At 37.7% G+C, this 22,981-nt stretch overlaps 1 protein-coding gene across 1 annotated transcript in view; it reads left to right on the forward strand.

Annotated features, from left to right (window-relative positions):
- The window catches only part of LOC131962372 (sodium channel protein type 4 subunit alpha-like), a 245,957-nt gene that overhangs the window by 89,718 nt on the left and 133,258 nt on the right, over positions 1 to 22,981 (forward strand). The window contains exons 8-9 of the mRNA XM_059327367.1: positions 1,543 to 1,785; positions 10,069 to 10,132. Of these exons, the coding sequence (XP_059183350.1) occupies positions 1,543 to 1,785; positions 10,069 to 10,132 (307 nt within the window). The remainder of the gene's footprint in view (positions 1 to 1,542; positions 1,786 to 10,068; positions 10,133 to 22,981) is intronic.

A 22,981-nucleotide genomic window follows, 5' to 3' on the forward strand; every position in this document is an offset into this window, starting at 1 on the left:
TTCAGGCAATTATTCCATTACTGGGCGCTACTGAAACATGGCCTGTTATAACACTGTGTTACACATGTTATAACTGAAGCAACGTGTCCAAACACAATCATTCATTAGCTTCAGATGCTTCCATTCCACTTGGTGATTCTGGATGCAAATTAAAAACTGTGTCTGTTTCTAATGAATTTACTAGAGGAGAAAAAGTGCTGTCAAGTGAGAAAAACACCAAATTAAAAGACAAAGTGTTGGATTGGAGACAGTGAACTTGTCTGCACCCTTTGTGTTCCTGCTGTTTTTACCGTATTGTGTGTTAATGTGTGTGTGTTGTGTTTTTATCTGAGTGTTAACGGGGAGTTTGTTGTTTTCGCTTCACTCTGTCGTTGATGGTGACTTTTTTTTCCACAGTGGCAAAAACTTTTTGCTGTGAGATGGAAACTTAAAATAAAACTTTAGATTTTTGAGATTTTCACCTAACAGCAGAGTAAAAAAACAGCTTTATTTTTAAATTTAATTAGCTACTTTGTGACTAATTTCTCTGGTGCATAAAGATGGGACCAGCTTCTTTCAACCTTTACCTTTAAGAGTTTCTACAAGGAACTTTTATCTGGTTATTAAAGCGTCCAGTTTAACCCTCAGGCATCATTATGGACATTTTTGTCCATTTGGGCATACTTTTTTTTTAAAGAAAGTCTCTCTCTTGACAATTTTGGAATTTAAAATTTTCTAATAAATCAGTAGAACACTTTGAACATTTTATTTTACCACACTCATTGTCATTAACTACCAAAACTTTTTTTTTTTTTCAGGTTTTTTCCTGCATAAATCCCTTAAACAACCTCCGCCCTGCTCAACACTACCAAACATTCAGTCATTTTGAGAATTTTAACCTTTAAAATGCCAGAACTAAAAGTGTCTCGTTGCTTTAAAAGAAAAATGATGTTCACCTCTGTTCGGGTTTATAGGTTGAAATATTTATGAATTTTCGTGAGGAAGCGGCTGCCATCTTTATGCTCTTAAATCCACTGATTAAACGAATAGTTCACCTGAAAACTATATGAATAATCTGTCATGTTTTTTAGCTTGGATAGAAAGTATTTTACGGAGAGCAGAGAGTTCAAATTAATCTTCCCCGCTAGTCGGTCGTTCCCTTGGCGCTCATTGGATCAATATCTTTTTCATTTTTCAACAAAATAAACTGCCGTTTGATGTCATGATTCCAGACGAATCAGTCAATAACTGACGATAAAAAAAGGCGGCAAAAACGTTCTAAAAACAGCCACAAAAAAACAGCATTACCTTTGTACTTTTTCGGATGTGGATGGAATTTCCACAAAAATATAACAAAATAAAACATTTTTGTGAAGGGATTAGTTAATGTTTTGGGTGAACTATTCCTTTAAAGTTGTTAAAACATGTGACTTTTTTTTCAAACTACCTGCTTGTATTTGAATGTAACTAAGCATAGTTTTAGTGAAGGAATGGTTTTGACTCAGTGACTTCGCGGCCGCTCTAACGTCCATGTGGACATTAACCCCGTGTGCGTCCCTGAAGGCCTGAAGACCATCGTTGGCGCTCTGATCCAGTCGGTGAAGAAGCTGGCCGACGTCATGATCCTCACCGTCTTCTGCCTGAGCGTCTTCGCCCTCATCGGCCTGCAGCTCTTCATGGGGAACCTGCGGCAGAAGTGCGTCCGCAGCACGGCGCACTGCTTCAACGCCAGCCTGCCCGCCAACACGTCCTTCTACTGCAACAACAAGACCTGGGCCTCCATGAAGGACTTCGTCAGCGACGAGGGTGAGCTGAAGCCTCTCATATACTGTATATACAGTATATATATATATATATATATATATATATCACCTGCTGTCCTGCAGCATGTTGTTGTTGTAAGCAGACAGAGAACGCATGGCGTGTTTCACTTCTAAGTCATTTATAGTTGGTAGCAAAATGGGATGTGAGATTTTGTTGCTACTGATAGAAACCAGTTGTGAAAAAGTGAAAAAAAAGGGTTTCTTTAATTGTTAACACATGTCCTCGTGGATATGTCTTTATCCTGTTGAACCCTCTTTAAAAGATCACCAAAAATACACAGTTTATTGTAGAAAAAAACGAATAATAATAATACTAATAAAAACAGGCATTATCGCCAAACGGATCATCAGTTACTAAAGTTTCTGTTACAAAAAGTGACCAAAACTTGATGTTGATATTTGTGTCAGAATCTCTTTATTCTCCATGTGTCATTTAAAATAAAGTGTTTGTACTAACCAGATCCTGTTAAAAACATTAAATTCTGCTGAGACCAACGGTCACGTGACAAATATTCACTGAGAATCTGTTTACACAGAGCTGAGAGGAGAGGACAGGAGAGGTTGTTTACACAGAGCAGAGAGGAGAGGACAGGAGAGGCTGTTTACACAGAGTAGAGAGGAGAGGACAGGAGAGGCTGTTTACACAGAGCAGAGAGGAGAGGACAGGAGAGGCTGTTTACACAGAGTAGAGAGGAGAGGACAGGAGAGGCTTTTTACACAGAGCAAAGAGGAGAGGACAGGAGAGACTGTTTACACAGAGCTGAGAGGACAGGAGAGGCTGTTTACACAGAGTAGAGAGGAGAGGACAGGAGAGGCTGTTTACACAGAGCAGAGAGGAGAGGACAGGAGAGGCTGGAAACAACAATACAATACATGCATAATATGTGGAGCTACTCTTTTATTTTCCAAAATTCATAACAGTTGTGGGCTCTTGGAAAATTGTTTATGTATAAATGACATTTCATTCCAATTCTTTATAAATAATTTATCAGGGAAATTCAACTTGTTTTTATGATTTCTGTCATTCTAACTGTGTTATTCTGCATAAAGACTGTTTGAGTTGTTCCCACTTCTAGCCATGATTGTGTGTGTGTGTGTGTGTGTGTGTGTGTGTGTGTGTGTGTGTGTGTGTGTGTATGTGTGTGTGTTTGTGTGTGTGTGTGTGTGTGTGTTTATTGACGTCAGTTGTAGCCACATGTGCCAACATGGCATTGTCCGGTCCATTTAGGAAACACCAGTCACCACTGCAGCATGACTCACACACACACACACACACACACACACACACACACACACACATACAGAGGTCATGTGAGGTCAGTTGGTATATACACTATTTGACATGTCAGGCATGTCGGCCAGGGAACATAATATACGTTTTGTGGACGTACACACACACACGCACACACACACACACACACACACACACGCAAGCAGACACACATCCAGTATATATATTTATATATATATCTATAGTAAATATATATATATATATATATATATATATATAAATAAAAGAACATACAGTACATGCAACACACACACACACACACACACACACGTGCAGGTCGAGGTCGGGGTTAAGGAAACACTTAACACTTGTGTCAGATGAAACCTGAGCTTCTTTTTTCTCTCCATGTGATCAAAACAGAGAGCGGCTGCTTTATGTCAAGCTGCTCTATCAGAGATACCAATAAAATAACTAAGTATGTAAATAAAATAAAGATAAACAGCACGCTGCACTAAATATACAATACAAAATACAAACAAACAAGTCTTACGTGAATAGAGATATGTACAAATAGAAATAAAAATTGAAATATTAAATACAGAAATGAATATGACGTAAATTGAGATACTAACAAAATAATAATAAACATAGAAATACATTTTTAGTAAATAAAGATATTTATAAATAAAAATGAATTAAAAAAGGAAATATAGACCTACGATGTTAAGTAAAAAGAGATATGTAAAGAGATTCATTCAAATAATGATGAAATAGAAATATGGAAATATAGATATATTTTTAAGTAAATAGAGATATGTATGTAAAAAGAAAAATAAATTGAAATTTAAAAAATTGAAATTAATTTGTAGTAAATAGAGATATGTATGTAAAAATAAAAATAAATTGAAATTTAAAATATTGAAATTAATTTGTAGTGAATAGAGATATGTATGTAAAAAGGAAAAAAATTGAAATATAAAATATTGAAATCAATTTGTAGTAAATAGAGATATGTATGTAAAAAGGAAAAAAAATAGAAATTTTAAATATTGAAATTAATTTGTAGTAAATAGAGATATGTATGTAAAAAGGAAAAAAAATAGAAATTTTAAATATTGAAATTAATTTGTAGTAAATAGAGATATGTATGTAAAAAGGAAAAAAATAGAAATTTAAAATATTGAAATAAATTTGTAGTAAATAGAGATATGTATGTAAAAAGGAAAAAAAATAGAAATTTAAAATATTGAAATTAATTTGTAGTGAATATAGATATGTATGTAAAAAGGAAGAAAATAGAAATTTAAAATATTGAAATAAATTTGCAGTTAATAGAGATATGTATGTAAAAAGGAAAAAAATAGAAATTTAAAATATTGAAATAAATTCGTAGTAAATAGAGATATGTATGTAAAAAGGACAAAAAATAGAAATGTAAAATATTGAAATAAATTTGTAGTAAATAGAGATATGTATGTAAAAAAGGAAAAAAAAATAGAAATTTTAAATATTGAAATAAATTTGTAGTAAATAGAGATTTGTATGTAAAAAGGAAAAAAATAGAAAATTAATATATTGAAATAAATTTGTAGTAAATAGAGATTTGTATGTAAAAGGGAAAAAAATAGAAAATTAAAATATTGAAATAAATTTGTAGTAAATAGAGATATGTATGTAAAAATATGTAAATATAGACATAGAAGTCCCATTAAAAGTCCACAGCGGGACGCCTCATTATCCTGAACCAGATGTGTAGTTTATATATCATATATATGTATATATGTAGTTTATATCATTATTAATATTATTATAATTATCAGGAGACAGAGCCGTGCTCCAGCTGGATATTTAAAGGGACAAACCGCCCAAAATAAAGGCAGCGCTGCTCTTACAGTAATGCTGTTTGCTGCTCCTGGCTAATGTACCTGCTATTTATTCATTTCCAGTTTGCTTTTCCATCCATCACATCAAACAAATGTCCCCCGCAGGCTCCCGTATCGACCCCTAAAAGCTGCCGTGAAACCCGAGAGCCTGGTCCCGGTCCTGAACACGGCCCTCAGCGGGAGATCAATGGGGGATGTTCTCCATGCTCAAACATTTCCCATCATGCCTGTTTGTTCTGTCTGGTGGGCGCTTCTTCGATAAGTGAATATCAACAGACGGGTTTCTCCAGGAAGCAGGAGCTGATTTATTCTTCTTAGGGAAGCAGTTTAAAACACCTTTAATGTTGGGCTCTAATTAAATACTGCAGAGATTCATATCGATACAAAAATCATAATTTAAATCAAATAATCTATTGTGATAAAATGGTTTCCAACATTGTCCCCCAGCTGCCAAATACAATTAGAACTTTCTGACGGACAAAAAAAGTATTTTTAAAAAGTATATATAATTTGCCGGTAACGCTTTATAATAAGGTCCTTAATAACCATTAATTAACAAGTAATAAGGCATTGTTCTCTCTTTAGATCCGGTAGTTGCAAAAAGCATAGTTAACTTATAGTTAACTTATAATAGATGAGCAATGAAGTATATTTTAACATCAATAAGCAAACAAAATAAGATTAATAAAGGCATGGCAAAGACATAATGGGTGGGTCATGGGTGTTTGTAATGCCATTATTAACACTTATATAAGCTTATAAACACACAATAATGTTAATAAGCGTCTTGTAAGGACTCACAAGGGCCTTATTACTTGTTAATTAATGGTTATTGCAAGGACCTTAATATAAAGCGTTAGCAATTTGCCTTTTAGTTTTTTACATTTTTGTAAATAAAAGAAAATCCCACAGTTTTTGGGCAGCAGGTTAAAACGCTGGATATTTAAAAGTTAATTTAAACAGTGACGTGCTGGATGTGGACTGGAAAACACTGCAAAAAAGGTTGTCTAATAAAATATAAAAACACTAGATCTGAGGGAAATGATCTCGCTGCATGGATAATTTCACTTGACAAGATTTCTTGAATTAAGATTCTTCAATCTAGAAATAAGCATGTTGAACCCTTAAAATAAGAAATTAACTCTTAAAACAAGATAAATGATCTAACACTTCTCAAGTCCACTTTTAAGAGCAAAGAGGATGATGACAGGCTCAGGATCAGAGGCAGAAAGCAGAGAAGTTGGGAAAATGTTATAATATTTTGAGCCGCGTTGAACAAAAATTGCAGCAAGTTTAAATGAGCGCGGAGCTAAAAAACACAACCCGTCATCATAACAGGCTGCAAAAATGGAAGAAGATAACTTCTTCTACGCTTCGTTTTAAGATGAAGTGCATTTTGAATAGCCTGCATTTAGTTTTTGATTTTACATTTTACAAAGGAAATGTTTATTTACATGTTTTTATTGTGTGCGATTGTGTAATTATCAGACCGTCATTACATTTTTCATCTCGCGGACCCCCTAGAGACAGCTCGTGCACCCCTGGGGGTCCACGCACCACACTTTGGGAATCCCTGTCATAGTGGATTCGGACTGGGCTGGACCCGGGTTGGGTAGGACTAGATCAGAACCACAGTTACGGGACCAGAACCTGCTCTATCGGCCGTGGGTTTGCATGATGACTGCAGCTTTTCACTGATTTCTTATTTCTTATTGATCTTATTTAAGCTAAATTTCCGCCTCAGAGTCCCGGCTCAGCTGGACTCAGATCCTGGTGCCGGTTCGGTCCACTGTCTGACTCTGAGACACTGTGATGATAAATGAATCACTGATTGATATGTTGTCTTGGTTGCAGAGCAGATTAACAGCGTCTGTATGTGTATTTCCATCATGTGAGTGTTTCTGCAGCAGGAAGCAGCGCGGCGAGGCTGGAGGTGTGTTTGGGCCTGTCACACTCATTTGCTGCTCTTGAGCTTGAAAAGAAATGAAATTAAGCCCACTCTCTCGATACCCTGTAGAGACAATTTTCCCGGTTTCTGCAGCTCTGTAAAATCTTCTCAGACGGGGGTCGCTCTGCAAAAAAAAAAAAAAAACCTTTATTAAATGTCAGTCTGCGGACTAATATGCATTTATTTTGGAAACCTGAAGTTTAAGGTAATGACTTGACTGTTCCTATCTGCTTGGTCTGCCTCGGTGACTAATCCCAGCGCTGCGTTCAGGCTTCGTAGTTACTTTGAGCTCTTCAGACCTCAGAAGTTTGTGTTGGCAGGCGGGGATGGATGCGTCCTCCCTGATGCACTCGATAACAAATGAATGGCTGAGCTCCTAAAAAGCTTAAGTGCCTTTGGTGCGGCGGCGGCGGCGGCGGTCAGACGCGGTCAGAGCCAAACACAAGCATCAAACAACCTGTTTTGTTAGTCAAAAGGGAAAAAACTTTGCACGTGTACCGCCACAATAAAAGACAGAAGACTTTGAAATGTGGAGATGCTTTGTTTCCCTCTGACAGGCTGAGGTTTTACTCAGAGTGCTTAAACTTTGCCTCTCCGGCTGCAGCGGCTTCTTTTGTTTCCCCGAGTACATTTCGTGCCAAGAACATGACACCCATTTTAATATTTTCTATTGGAATGCTATGTGATCGGTCATAATGGCTGGAGTTAAATGCATGTGGTCTGAATTGTGTGCTGAATAAAAGATAAGTACTCTGAATGGTTGTTCCCGTCAGACAAATGGATGAAAATGTCAAGCCAGCGTTTAAGGTCACTGTTTCTGTTGAAAAGTTGCATCTGATTCAGAGATCCCCCATCTGTCAGCTTCCATTGCTCCTTTATGTAAGGTTGACTCACACAGGAGCAGCTTTTCACAATAAGACATGCTACATTAGCAGATAGGAGGGGGTGTTTCTTAACCCTTTGATGCACAACACGGGTCTAAAAAGTGACCCAATATGTATGAGTTTTTATGTTCTATATCTTTGCAATAAATTATTTTCATCATTCAGTATTCCAGGTTTTTCTCAATAAGTTTGTTTTTGATCATCGTACATCCTAATTTTATGTTTTCCTTTATTATCTTTTTTATAAAATCCCTTTTTGTGTCACTACTCTTCTAATGCACAACATGGGGGAAAAATTACACATATCTATGTTTTAGCTAAGTAGCTTGCTAAGCTAACTACTTAGCTAACTTCTTGGCTAGGTAGTTAGCTAAGTAGCTTGCTAAGCTAACTACGTAGCTAACTTCTTGGCTAGGTATTTAGCTAAGTACTTGCTAAGCTAAGTACTTAGCTAACTTCTTGGCTAAGTAGCTTGCTAAGCTAACTACTTAGCTAACTTCTTGGCTAAGTAGCTTGCTAAGCTAACTACTTAGCTAACTTCTTGGCTAGGTATTTAGCTAAGTACTTGCTAAGCTAAGTACTTAGCTAACTTCATGGCTAAGTAGCTTGCTAAGCTAATTACTACTAACTTTACAGTAATTTGACATTCAAGACCATTAAACAATTAAATAATGCTGTTAAAAAAATCTATAATGTCCCATTATATTCATTTACAGATTTCAACTTACATGTTATGGTTAATAATATTATGTTTTTTTTTTTTTTTTTTACATAATTCACTGAATTTAGCATTCAAGACAATTAAGCAATTAAATAACACAACTGTAAAAAACAAAAAAAATCTATAATGTCACATTATATTAATTTACGGATTTTATGGTTTATAATATTAGAATTCTTTATTTAAAAAGTATAAAAATATATATTTTTTAAAACAGAAACAGAAAAACCCTGTAAAATAATACATTTCAGGAAAAAAAATCGAGTCATGGTTAATATTTCTAATAAAAAAATTAACTTGTAACCCTGTAAAATAATACGGTAAATTTCTGGAAAACAGACAAAATACTTTCAACTTTTATTTTATGGTTAATAGTATTATAAAAAGAGTGAAATATTACAGTAAATTTCAGATAAAAAATTACTTTGATTGCAGGGTTTATTTAATTGAAAACATGCCCATATTATCATCATGTTTATTGTTTATATATCTGAAGGCCGTGTGCTCGAGTAAAACACTCTGAAAGCTTTAAAGCTTTTATTCACTTTCACTGGAATAAACTCTGCGTCCTCAGACCACAACAACAAAACTTGAGAAGCATTTGTTTTCTTCCTGCCGACGACATGCATTAAAAGCTTCTCAACTCCTGTCTGATACGTGTGTGTGTGTGTGTGTGTGTGTGTGTGTGTGTGTGTGTGTGTACCTGCAGTAAGTGTATTAATGTACTTGGAAATGGCCCGTGCTGGTCAGACTTAAGTGTTGGAGCAAACTGTGGTTCCTGTAAAGCTTTTGTTGTTTTTAAAGCCTCCTGCTCAGACCAAAACACACGAGCTCACCCTGATGAGTCTATCGATCCTGCAGACGGACACACGGACAGTAAAAGCACAGGGAGGGTTACCTGAACTCACCTGAACTCACCTGAACTCACCTGACAGACATGTGGTTTCAGCAGGGGCGCTGATGGGATTTTTGAACTGGGGGGACGAAGCTGTCAGCAAATGATTTGAACTCATAAGTTATTTTTCCGCTCCATGCCTTAATCCGAATATGTTTTATTTACACGTTTTTAAATTAACTGTAGTGAAAACAACAACCAACATATTTACATAAAAAAATATTTGAACATGAAATTCCCAGTGTAGCCAAACAAATTTACTGATTTGAAGCTGACTCAATGAAGGACCCAAAAACATATATATATATATATATATAATGTCCCATTTTATTCATTTACAGATTTCACCTTCCATTTTCTTTCATATATTTGAAATAAAAATAATTTTAAATAGTTAAAATATTATTTGCACAGAAATAAAAACAAGAAAACCACTTTAAAATAATACATTACATTTCTGGAAATTATTTTTTATTTTTTATTTTTTTTACATTTTGGGTATTTCATTTATTTTATAAGAATAATTAAAGTGTAATTTTTCTCACCCTAACTTTACCTAAATGTTTCCAAACTGACAGGAGACTGGAGGAGCTGTTACTCAGAGATAATGAGCCCAAAGTGTAAACAGCTGTGAGAAAACTGAACTGAACTGAACTTCAGCTTCAAACAGGAATCTAAAGTGGACTTTTGTTTTATTTCTCCAGACAATTTCTACAAGGTGGAGGGAGCCAAGGATGCCTTAATCTGTGGAAACAGCAGCGACGCAGGGTGAGTGCACCTTTCCTCTTCATTACAGAGAGAATGTGGAGCTGGGGCAGAGTGGAGGTGGAGGTGGAGGTCTGAGCCTTTTGGAGGATTTGAGGGTTTTTGTGTTGCAGCTGTGGAGCTTTTTTGTTGTCGGGAGGTCAAAGTCAGAGACGATGAACGAGTGAGACGAGATGTGGCTGTTCATTTTACCCTCTGAACCCTCTGAAAAGTTCGTTTTCTTTAAAAAGTCGCCAAAAATACACAATTTATTGTAGAAATAAACTGTAAAAACAGGCTTTTTTTTTTTTCATGAGAATTTGAACTTTCCGACAGTCCTTGAAGATCATAGGTTACAGTTATAAAATGTGACCGAGAGGAAATTTAAAATGTTGATATTTGTGTCAGAATCTCTTTATTCTCCATGTTTCATTTAAAATAAAGCGTTTACACAGAGCAGAGAGGAGAGGACAGGAGAGGCTGTTTACACAGATCAGAGCAGAGAGGACAGGAGAGGCTGTTTACACAGAGCAGAGAGGAGAGGACAGGAGAGGCTGTTTACACAGAGCAGAGGGGAGAGGACAGGAGAGGCTGTTTACACAGAGCAGAGGGGAGAGGACAGGAGAGGCTGTTTACACAGAGCAGAGAGGAGAGGACAGGAGAGGCTGTTTACACAGAGCAGAGAGGAGAGGACAGGAGAGGCTGTTTACACAGAGCAGAGAGGAGAGGACAGGAGAGGCTGTTTACACAGAGCAGAGGGGAGAGGACAGGAGAGGCTGTTTACACAGAGCAGAGGGGAGAGGACAGGAGAGGCTGGAGACATGATTATATTTCAATAAGTGGAGAAAACAGTTTTTTAGACATTCAGGACACTTGTGAGAACTTGGGAAAGTGTTTATATAGAAATTCTGTTTTATTCTAATTAAAAATGATAATTAATCAGAGAAATTCAACTTGCGTTCATGTTGTTGGGGCTCAGAGGGTTAAAATGTTCAGCAGCTCAGGACTCTTCAGGCTCTGCTGGTTGTTTGTGTTTGTTTGTGATTGTTTGTTTGTGATGAGAGCAGTAAACGTGTCTGGAGCTGCTTCGTCTCATAGTTTGTGTCTTTATTCTGCTCACAGACGGACAGAAAGGCTCGAGAGCAAACCCAAATGTTTTGTTGCAAGTTTAATTTATTTGCTCTATTGTTGTTTTTACAAAAGTTCTGTTGAGCCGAATCTAAAGCAAAGCAAAACGTTTGGATTCAAAAGCTTCTGGATTTGCAAAGAATAGTTTTTGATATGCAATAAAACATTTATTTTACTTCCATAAACATTCTTTGATTGCAGTGTTGATGGATTTGTTTCCCAACGCACAGTTCCACATAAATTAAGGCTGATTTTGGTGGCTAGTGTTGGATGAATTTGACTTTTTCTTGTATGAAACATGAAAAAAAAAGTGTTATAGGGACTAATGTGCCTATGGGGATGATTTGCTTTCAGCTTGTGTAGCGAAATAAAGCAAAATAAAGTGTATAAAATGTGACTTTCAGGTTCTGGTGGCTACAAGTTTAAAAAGGTTCTGCAGTTTGGTTTTATTGCACTGAAAGCTTTGTGTGTTCTAACCAGGCGGCAACCTCCTGGTCTGAGCAGGGAGGCAAACCAGGAAGTGCCTTAAGGTGCATTCTACCAAAAATTCCAGCAGGGGGCGCTAAGTTTGGCTGCAAAAACATTTTGTTCCATTCATTTCAATACAAAATGAGAAAACTTCTCACTTGATTTATTACCTCAGTATTTTTTCAGGACAACACTATGGTCTCAATCACTAGTAAAAAAATCTTCTTCAAGACAATCTGATGTTAATAGTGTAAATAATGGCCCCATTTAGAAGAAAATAGAAGATAAAGAATCGTATGATTTGGGGCGGGGCTACCTTTGATTGACAGGTGGCTAACAAGGCAAGCCACATTTATCCATTAATGGCTATGTTTTTATACATACTCCAGTGTTTGTATATATATATATATATATATATAAGGGCGCTTTTACTTTGAAAGGATGACAAGAGACAGGAGAGGCTGGAAACATGAGAATACTTCAATACTTCAATATGTGGAGAAAACTGCTTTTTCCAATATTTGTGGCACTTGTGGACACTTGGAAAAGTGTTTATGGGTAAATACCATTTAATTTCAATTTTAAGATAAATTTAATTTTTTTAATTTATCAGAGAAATTCAACCCTTTTCTGGTCACTTTGATTCTTTTTTTGATCATTTTTTGGTAGTTTTGTGTCTTTTATTGGTAATTTTGTGCCTTTTTTTGGGTGATTTTGTGTCCTTTTTGGTAATTTTGTGTCTTTTTTGGTAATTTTGTATCTATTTCGGTACATTTGTGTCTTTTTTCCATCATTTTTGGTAATTTTTTTACAACATTCGCAACACTTGTGGAGACTTGTAAAAGTGTTTATATATAATTTACATTTTATTCACATTTTAAGAAAATAATTTATCAGAGAATTTCAACTTTTTTTCTGATTTCTTTCATGTTTAAGTTGTTGTGATTGTGCTGGTTTCACAGAGCTGCAGGACTTATAGATTTATAGAGATTTCATATGTTGCAGTGAAACACAAGGACACAGAGAGGAGAATGTAAAAAGAGTAAAAAAAAAACCCATTCTGAAACGTCTGGTTGGGCTTCAGAGGGTTAAATCAGGTTTTCCATGCAGGACGTGTTATATATTATTTCCAGTGAAGGACCTGAGTTCTTCTTCTTCTTCTTTGCGTCTGAGTGTTTGGTGGAAGTTTGGAGCCGAGCAGCTCTTCTTGTCAAACTGTCGGCTGTTTGGATCTGTTAGAAAATGTAAATAGAAGAAAGATGGAAACAGATCGGCTCCGTTTGGTTTCATCTGTGAGACAGAAACCAAACAAACAAACAGCAGGTTGAGTAAATGAAGTTTCCTCAGAGGAAGAAGAGTTCGTGAGGCTGAAGGGACTCCGTGGTCAGAGAGGAGGAGCCTGTCTGTTAAACCTCCTCCACACTGATCTCTCTTATGTTACACAACAAAACTGTCAAATCTATAACGCTTGTGTTAACCACAGACCTTCATACTGCCCTACGAAGTCTAACTCGTGGGTCTTGTGGCCCCCACCTTGATATGAAAGTTTAATGTGAGTTTTATATGAATGGCACTTTACCGTGTTGTGTGTGGAAGGTCCCTTTAATTACTGTTTTTGGTAATTTTGTGTCTTTTTCTGGTAATTTTGTGTCTTTCTCTGGTAATTTTGTGTCTTTTTTGATAATTTTGTGTCTTTTTTTAATAATTTTGTGGGGTTTTTTTGGTAATTCTTTGTCTTTAAAAAAATATATATTTTGTCTCTTTTTTGGTAATTTTGTGTCTTTTTCGTCATTTTGTCTTTTTTTGTAATTTTGTGTCTTTTTTTGGTCATTTTGATACTGCCTCCAGTGGCCCCCAGGGAATTTGAGTTTGAGACCCCTGGTCTAACTGCAGTAACTAGCAAAGGGTAAAACTAAGAAAAACTGCTTTAAAGTTTTTTAACGTTTTTTTAACTGGCCAGCCAAATGGGTTATAGGTAGATAAGTGATAAGACACTTATTTCTACATGTATTGATGATGTAATATTTATGCTAAAAAATCATAACGATTTGTTTGACCTTTGACCTCAAAAATGTAGTTACTGCACTCTGGTTTTGCTGTAAAAGGTTCTAATAGTGATGATAAACAGAGTGACAAGAGACAATGTTGTTGTCTTCTTTCAGCTTTTATATTTTGTTTTCATTAAATAAACATTTATTTTGTTATCAGTGTATTTAAAAGTGTTTAACAACTCTATTCAAAGATTTGCGTATTTAAGACTTAATATTATAAAGTAATGTTATATTTTACTCTTAATATAATTTTATCTCACTTTTTTACTTCATCACTATCTAGATAATAATTTCCCTTTCAAATAAACTTATAATTTATATTATTTGCATGTTTAAATTAGTATATATATCCAAAGCAGACCGTGATAAGTGCAATTACTGTTTAGTTTTGAGTTGGATTTTGTGGTTTTTATAACATTATTTCTCTGAAATAAAGCAAAATTGAAATCTAAAACTTTCTAATTTATCAGAGAAATCCACAGAGCTGCAGGACTTAAAGATATAGCTAGATAGATAGATTTATAGAGATTTTATTTATTGCAGTGAAACATGAGGACACAGAGTAAATCTAAAACTACCTCTCTGACTCTTCTTCTCTCATTGAATCTTTGCAGTTGTGTAGTTGTGTGTGTGCCTCCTGCAGCAGCGTGAAGCTGTGTGTGTGTGTGTGTGTGTGTGTGTGTCTCATCATCTGTTTGCATCTTGCTGCCGGTTCCATGTTCTGCAGTGTTGTGTGACATGTCAGAAAGGACTAGTATCTGCTCTGACTGCCCACGCTGAGAGCAGGACGCTGACAGACACTGAATGACACAGCTATGACAATACTGTGTGAGTGTGTGTGTGTGTGTGTGTGTGTGTGTGTGTGTGTGTGTGTGTGTGTGACCGGCTCCCCTCTGGGAAAACGAGTCGGCCTGCAGCCGGCTGACCGCGCCATGTGAAACCTATCTACAGATGCAAACACATGACCAGCAGGCTGACGGAGAGAGAAGTCAGGAGGAGAACTGACACACAGCTCGGTGAAGGAAACACGCTACAGGGAGAGAGGAGGAGGAGGAGAGGAGGAGAGGAGGAGGAGGTTCAGGAGAGGTGAAGCAGAAAGGAGGACGAAAAGGAAGAGAAGATAAATGAGAGAGTGGATGGACAGAGGGGTATTAGAGGAGACAGGAGGGAGAGGGAGAGGGGAAACAGAAGGAGAGGGAGATGGAGATAACGGAGGGAAATAATGGGATGGGAAGAGATAGGAAAGTGGGAGAAAAGAGAGATAAAAGGAGAGAGGAGAGACAGCTGGGGCAGCAAAAAGTCTACGGAGAGAAGAAGTGGAGGGAAAACTGATAAAGAAGGAGATAAAATAAAGGAGGGAATTTAGCAAAGAGACAAAAATTGATTAGTTCTAAGAACAAAGAGAGTTAAATAAATGTTATAAAGGGCAAGAGAAACTGCAAAAAAAGGAGAAATAAAGAGGGACAATGATAAAAAAGCAGCTAATTACAAGCTAATGTAAATTAGTAGATGAAAAGAAGGATGTGAAGAATAAAAACGGCTGTGGGAGTTCCTACAATCTCTACACAGAGAAGAAGAGTATTGGTTGGATAAGAGGAAGGGAGAGGTGGAGATGAAATAAAGGAGAAGAAAGAAGGAAATTTAGCAAAGAGACTAAGAAGAACGGGTTTAAGAACAATGCAGTTAACAGCAAAGAAAAGAGGGATAGAGAGAGATAATGATTTAAAAGAAGGTAGTTATAAAACAGGTGGAGATAAAATAAAGGAAAAGGAAATTAAGGGGAAAAAAATGGGTGAATTCGGACGGATGGAGGTCCTGCAGCAGAGACGGAGGTCCCATAGAAGAGACGGAGGTCCCATAGAAGAGACGGAGGTCCCGCAGAAGAGACGAAGTTCCCGCAGAAGAGACGGAGGTCCCATAGAAGAGACGGATGTCCCATAGAAGAGACGGAGGTCCCGTAGGATAGATGGAGGTCCCGCAGAAGAGACGGAGGTCCCGCAAAAAAGATTGAGGTCCTGCAGAAAAGATTGAGGTCCCACAGAAAAGTCTGAGGTCCCACAGAAGAGACGGAGGTCCCGCAGAAGAGACGAAGATCCCGCAGAAGAGACGGAGGTCCCATAGAAGAGAAGGAGGTCCCATAGAAGAGACGGATGTCCCATAGAAGAGACGGAGGTCCCGCAGGATAGATGGAGGTCCCGCAGAAGAGACGGATGTCCCACAGAAGAGACTGAGGTCCCGCAAAGAGACGGAGGTCCCTCAGAAGAGATGGAGGTCCCTTAGAAGAGACGGAGGTCCCACAGAAAAGACTGAGGTCCCACAGAAGAGACGGAGGTCCCGGAGAAGAGACAGAGTACCCAGAGAAGAGAGTGAGGTCCCGGAGAAGAGACTGAGGTCTCGCAGAAGAGACTGAAAACTACTGAGAGAAACAAAAGTATGAGGGTCAGACAACAGGAGGAAGAAGACAAGACAAAAGAGAGATTTTGAATCATTTAGTTTAACTCCGTCCTGCATTTTTTATTTATATCTTGACTGTTAATGTGTCTCACTGCTGAGTTTGACAGTTTCGACCCACAACAGTCGTGTCAGAAACCTTATTAATGAGGAACAGAGATGCAGTGTGGACTCTGAACCGGCTCCTGTTACAGTCCCGACTTGATTCATCGACCCGCTGCATCACCCTGCGACCTCCACGGTGAAACACTGGCTGCCCGCTCTGCGTCAGAGCCGCCGCCGCCACCGCCGCGTGCAGCTCGGACGCTCACGGTGAAAGATCTGCTCTGGTGGTGCAGAGAGTCAGAATGAGTCAACAGAGCGACAGAGTTGACAGAGACGATGAAGATATGAAGATGACAGTGATGTTGATCTCAGGGTTGTTTGCTTCCTGCACTGAAGCCGCTCTCTGCTCACGCGTGATGCTGATTCGCCGAGCCTGAGGGCAAAGGTCACTGAGCTAACCCACTCTGACACACACACTGACACACTCCGACGACCAGCTGCACACACACACACACACACACACATGGCAGCACGGCCCTCCGTTCCATACGAGATCAGAGAACTGGTCTTTTGTTTCTGCTGCAGATATCAGTTCATCATGTTCTCACGACGGAGGACGAGTCACGTGTCGACTCGAGCTGCAGGAGAGAGCGTCTGCAGCAACAGTGCACTGTAAAAAACAGCAAAGAAGCCTTAAAAAAACAGTAAAAAAAAAAAAAATCTGTTAAAATGTGCAAATAACAGTACAACCGTAACTTATTTTACGTCTTTTTTTTATAGCATTTGCACTTAGAAAAACCCTGTAAAATAAAAGAGTAAATTATCAATTTTAAAGTATTTAAATTCTAAAAAAATATCCCTGCACACTGTAAAACTGGTGACAGATTTTGAAAAATCAAATTACATTAAATTTACATTTTTCTTATAAAACAAGGAAACAAGAAAGTACCTTTAAAAAAATACAGTAAATTATAATTGTATATATAAATATTCAGATACTTTATTTTGGTAAAAGTATATCTTTAGTTAAAGTGTGTAATATATATATATATATATATATATATATATATATATATATATATATATATATAAATTGTGTCATATTTTTATACTGTTGGATCAGTCATTTCAGCTGATTTGTAACAAAATACCCTGTAAAAATATGTAAAAAAAAATCCAACTAAAGCTGTCTGTTAGATGCAGTGGAGTTAAAGTATAAAGCTGCACGAAAAGAAAAGTCCAAAGAAGCTGAAAGTCCCAGAGACGCTGTAGCCATTCTTCTTCTGTGTCTGCTGGAAGTTGATTTAGCGAATCACCGGCTGAAGATGAAGAGGCTGAGAGCAGCACGCTGACAGACACAGCTTTGTGTTATCAGAGTGCTCACTCACTCACTCACTCACTCACTCACTCACTCACTCACTCACTCACTCACTGCAGGTGCTTCTCTGGCCTCAGCTCGCCTCAGGAGCCGCCATGGCCGTTTGGCGTCCTCGCCAAAGCAGCATCTGTCTGCAGCTGAAGTCAGGACGCCGTCCGCCTCAGGGGGGCGGAGCTACAGAGCATACAGCCGTCTGAGATAACAGTCCATTCTCCTCTCTGTGGCCCTGTGTTTCATTGCAACATATGAAATCTCTATAAATCTATAAAGTCCTGCAGCTCTGTGGAATCAGCACGATCATGGCTAGAAGTGGGAACAACTCAAACATGTCTTTGTGCAGAATAACACAGTTAGAATGACAGAAATCTGGAAAAAAAGTTTAATTTCTCTGATAAATTAGTGTCATGAATGTTGTTATGATCAAAAAAAGATACAAAATGACCAAAAAAGACACAAAATGACCAAAAATGATTTTAAAAAAAGACACAAAATGACCAGAAAAGACACAAAATCACCCAAAATTATCAAAAAAAGATACAAAGTTACCAAAAAATACACAAAGTTATCACCAAAAAAAATCAAAATTACAAAAAAAAATCACCAAAAATATAGGAAAAATAGACACCAATATCCAAAAGAAAAGACACAATTACCGAAAAAGATACAAAATTACGACAAAAGCCCCAACATTTTCTCCACATATTGTACATAGTGAAGTATTGTCATGTTTCCAGCCTCTCCTGTCCTCTCCTCTCTGCTCTGTGTAAACAGCCTCTCCTGTCCTCTCCTCTCAGCTCTGTGTAAACAGATTTTCTCTTACAGAAACTTTCGTAACAGATTATCTGTTCAAGGGCCGTCGTAAAGTTCAAACTCCGACGATAATGCCTGTTTTTATAGTTCCCTTCTGTGATAAACGGTGTATCATCAATCTTTTAAAAACATAAAAACACGTTTTAATTCCACCAGTGAAATGGTCAGTGGTTTGCATTTACTTATGTATTTATTTTGTGGACTTTGGCTCCTTCAAAGATAATAAATACACATAAATGCAATGCGAGCAGATCGGTGCATGAGATGCTCAGATTGAGTCGCCTGTTTCACACATTCAGACTGTGAAACTTTTTATTCTGCATGCCGTGTCAGGCTTCATCATTCAGAACCAACTCCTCTGTACTTTTCCATTTCCGTCTCGTTCTGTTTCCTCTGGCTCGCCGTCAGGATGATAATCTGTTTCACTTCAGATCAGAAATGAAACCTAGAAACTGAATGATAGAAAAAAAACCCCTCTTAATTCAAAGAGACGAACCTGCTGAGTGGAAACTCACTGATTGAACTTGTTTCAGTCATTGTCTGCAGCCAATCAGGGCCGGCCTCTCCTCTCATGCCTTTAATTAGTCTGAGACAGCACCAGCATGGCTAGAAGTGGGAACAAGTCAAACATGTCTAACAATAACACAGTTAGAATGACAGAAATCAGGAAAAAAAGTTGAATTTCTCTGATTAATTTTTTGTGAATACAACAGAGTTTATGTATAAACACTTTTCCAAGTTCCCACAAATGTCAGAATGTTGTAAAAAACACAAAACAAAAACAAAGAAGACACAAAATGACCAAAAAAGATACAAAATCATGAAAAAAAGACACAAAATTACCAAAAAAGACACAAAATTACCAAAAAAGACACAAAATTACCAAAAATGATTAAAAAAAGAAACAAAATGACCTAAAATGATCAAAAAAGATACAAAATGACCAAAAATACACAAAATGATCAAAAATGATCAAAAACAGATACAAAATTACCATAAAAAGACACAAAATGATCAGAAAAGACACAAAATGACCAGAAAAGACACAAAATAACCAAAAATTATGAAAAAAAAGGAACAAAATTACCAAAAAAGAAACAAAATTCCAAAAAAAGGCCCCAAAATACACAACATTACAAAAAATTGCCAAAAAATACACATAATTACAAAAAAAAAACACAAAATTGTACCCAGTATTGTCAGGCTTCATCATTCAGAACCAACTCTTCTGTACTTTTCCATTTCCGCCTCGTTCTGTTTCCTCTGGCTCGCCGTCAGGATGATAATCTGTTTCACTTCAGATCAGAAATGAAAACCTGGAAACTGAGCGATAGAAAAACTCTCTTAATTCAAAGAGACAAACCTGCTGAGTGGAAACTCACTGATTGAACGTGTTTCAGTGGTTGTGTGGAGCCAATCAGGGCCGGCCTCTCCTCTCAGGCCTTTAATTAGTCTGAGAGTGAGTGCTGAGAATGCAATAAGTTCACATTCAGACCGAGAGATTCCAGCGACGTGAGCGGAGGGGACGGATGTGACCTATAAAAAGTGAGCGTGCAGAAGCGTCACGTGACCCGTCAGGATTCTGCTGACATGCCTGCAACATGCCGACCACGCGGCGAGCACGCGGCGAGCACGCGGCGGCGATCCGGACTGACAGCCGGCCCGACGGGCTGCCTCGTTAAGGGGAGGCTAATTAGCGAGGCCCTTCGTTAGGAGCTCTCGTTACGGGAGCTCCGCTGGCGTGCGGCATGTGACCCGCGAGGTCACCGGGAGGAAGTGGTTCTGCGAGGCCGCCGGGCGCCGCAGGGACCCGGAGGGCAGCCGCTCCTGTTCCTGCTGCTGATTTACCAGGACAGCATCCAAGCAGTCCCTCTTGGTTCAGTTAGTTATTTATCCCCAATCCTGTGGCTTTGAATGTGCTTTTAAAGCCTCGCTCTGTAGCGGAGCTGTCATTTAATCATCACGCTCACATTCTGCATTAATGAGTGTTCCAGTCGCACAATTATGCACGCCAACATTTCCCTGAAAGATAAACAGAATACACACACAAAAAAACATGTTTTTGAAGACATGTACAAAATCCTCAAAGTCTTTTTTTTTTTTAAATTTCGGTCCCCTCCTGCAAACAGTGAAGTGGAATTTTAACTGGAGCCAAAAAGAAAGAAGAAGGTTAGAAATCTTCTCCGCTGCTCACTGGATGGAGGTTTAAATCACGAGGCTCGCTGGGGATCTGGGGGAGCGTTCAAACACTTGGCTGGGTTGTGGGGTTTTAAGCTTAACTTTATTTATTTTTTTGATAATATTAGCAGCTTATTACTGACTTCCGTTTCACTTTAACCCTTTGAACCCGAACAAGCTGCGTCAGGGCGTTTTTTTTTGCTTTTTTCGTGTCCTTGTATTTATCTGTAATATATAAAATCTCGATAAATTTATCAGTCCTACAGCTTTATGGAATCTGCACAATCAGAACAACTCTAAGTATTATATGAACATTTGTTGCGAATGTTGTAAAAAAAAAGAAAAAGACACAAAATTACCAAAAAAAGGCAGAAAATTACCAAAAAAGATGAAAAAGATACAAAATTACCAAAAAAGACAGAAAATTACCAAAAATTATCAAAAAAAACCCCACAAAATGACCGAAAATTATCAAAAAGATATAAAATTACTTTTCAGAAAAAGGCACAAAATGACAAAAAATTATGGAAAAAAGACAGACACAGATATATATATAAAAAAAAAAAAAAGACAAAAAGACACAGGATTACCAAAAACAACAACATTTTCTCCACATATTGTACATATTGAATTAATGTCATGTTTCCAGCCTCTCCTGTCCTCTCCTCTCTGCTCTGTGTAAACAGCCTCTCCTGTCCTCTCCTCTCTGCTCTGTGTAAACAGCCTCTCCTGTCCTCTCCCCTCAGCTCTGTGTAAACAGCCTCTCCTGTCCTCTACTCTCTGCTCTGTGTAAACAGCCTCTCCTGTCCTCTCCTCTCTGCTCTGTGTAAACAGACTCTCCTGTCCTCTCCTCTCAGCTCTGTGTAAACAGATTTTCAGTGAATATATTATAGAAGTCTCTGAGGAGCAGAATTTAATGTTTTTAACAGGATCTGGTTAGTGAAAACACTTTATTTTAAATGACACATGGAGAATAAAGAGATTCTGACACTAATATCAACATTTTAACACAAGTTTTGGTACATATACACATACGTTTCAATCAATTATAATTAGCAGCTTATTTCTGGATGGATTCAAAAGTCCAAACAGAACCTCTCCTCTCTACCATGAAACTCTCTGAGCCTCCTTCTTCCTCCCTCCTGGTCTGGAGGAGCAGAAACGTCCTTCTCGCGCTCCGTCCTCGTCCTTCAGCTCCTCCTGGGTGTCCCAGTCTCTCCCAGGCCAGATGGGATTTATAACACCAGAGTGTTCTGGGTCGCATCCCAGGTAGACGTGCCCGGAAAATCCTCAGCAGGGAGGAGTCGGGAGTCCAGTCGGCTTCCTGAGGAGTTCAGGAGGAGCTGGAGCTGCAATCTGCTCCTCGCTCCTCACTGAACCCACGGCGCTGTGGAGGGAACAAAACCTGGCTCCTTGTGAGTGTGATCTCATGGTTTTGGTCTCCACCCAGTGCTCATGGACAGAGGTGAAGACTGGGACACGAGGACTTATCTCTCCTTCATCTCCACTTCCACTTCTAGAGAGAAAGAAAGTTTGTTTATGCAGCACTTCACACGTTCTTCATGATCGTCTGCCAGTTTACTGCTTCACCGTTTCACTGATTATAACGTTTATAATTAATAACCGCTCAATCCCCCTGAGCAAGTCTCTTCTCTGGAAACTTTAATTTCTGCAGAATAACACAGTTAGAATGACAGAAATCAGAAAAAAAGCTGAATTTCTTTGATAAATGAGTGTCATGAATGTTGTTATGACCAAAAAACATACAAAATGACCAGAAAACACACAAAATGACCAGAAAACACACAAAATGACCAGAAAACACATAAAATGACCAAAAATGATTAAAAAAACACACAAAATGACCTAAAAAGACACAAAATGACCAAAAAAGACACAAAATAACTAAAAATTATTAAAAAAAAGACACAAAATGACTGAAAACTATATAAGAAAAAAAAGATACAAAATTACCAAAAAAAGACACAAAATTATTAAAAAATTATGGAAAAAAACACAAATATCCAAAAATGACAAAAAGTTACAAATAAATATAAAATATACAAAATTACCACACAGTTCATTTGTTGTCGCTTGGTCATTTTGGAATAATTAGATAAATATTCTGTTTGTGTTGGAGGCTGAAATATCAGAAAGTGGAAAAATGTCTGCAGAGAAAACTGAAGCAAACATGGATTAGAAATACGCAATTTCACATCATTTTGAACTATTATATGAGCAAATATTATAGGGAGTTTGAATTTTCCGACGGTCCTTGAACGGATCATCAGTTATGAAAGTTCCTGTTCTAAAAAGTGACCAAAACTTGTGTTAAAATGTTGATATTTACACAGAGCAGAGAGG

Source organism: Centropristis striata, chromosome 23, assembly GCF_030273125.1.
Source record: "Centropristis striata isolate RG_2023a ecotype Rhode Island chromosome 23, C.striata_1.0, whole genome shotgun sequence".
Classification (NCBI taxonomy): domain Eukaryota; kingdom Metazoa; phylum Chordata; class Actinopteri; order Perciformes; family Serranidae; genus Centropristis; species Centropristis striata.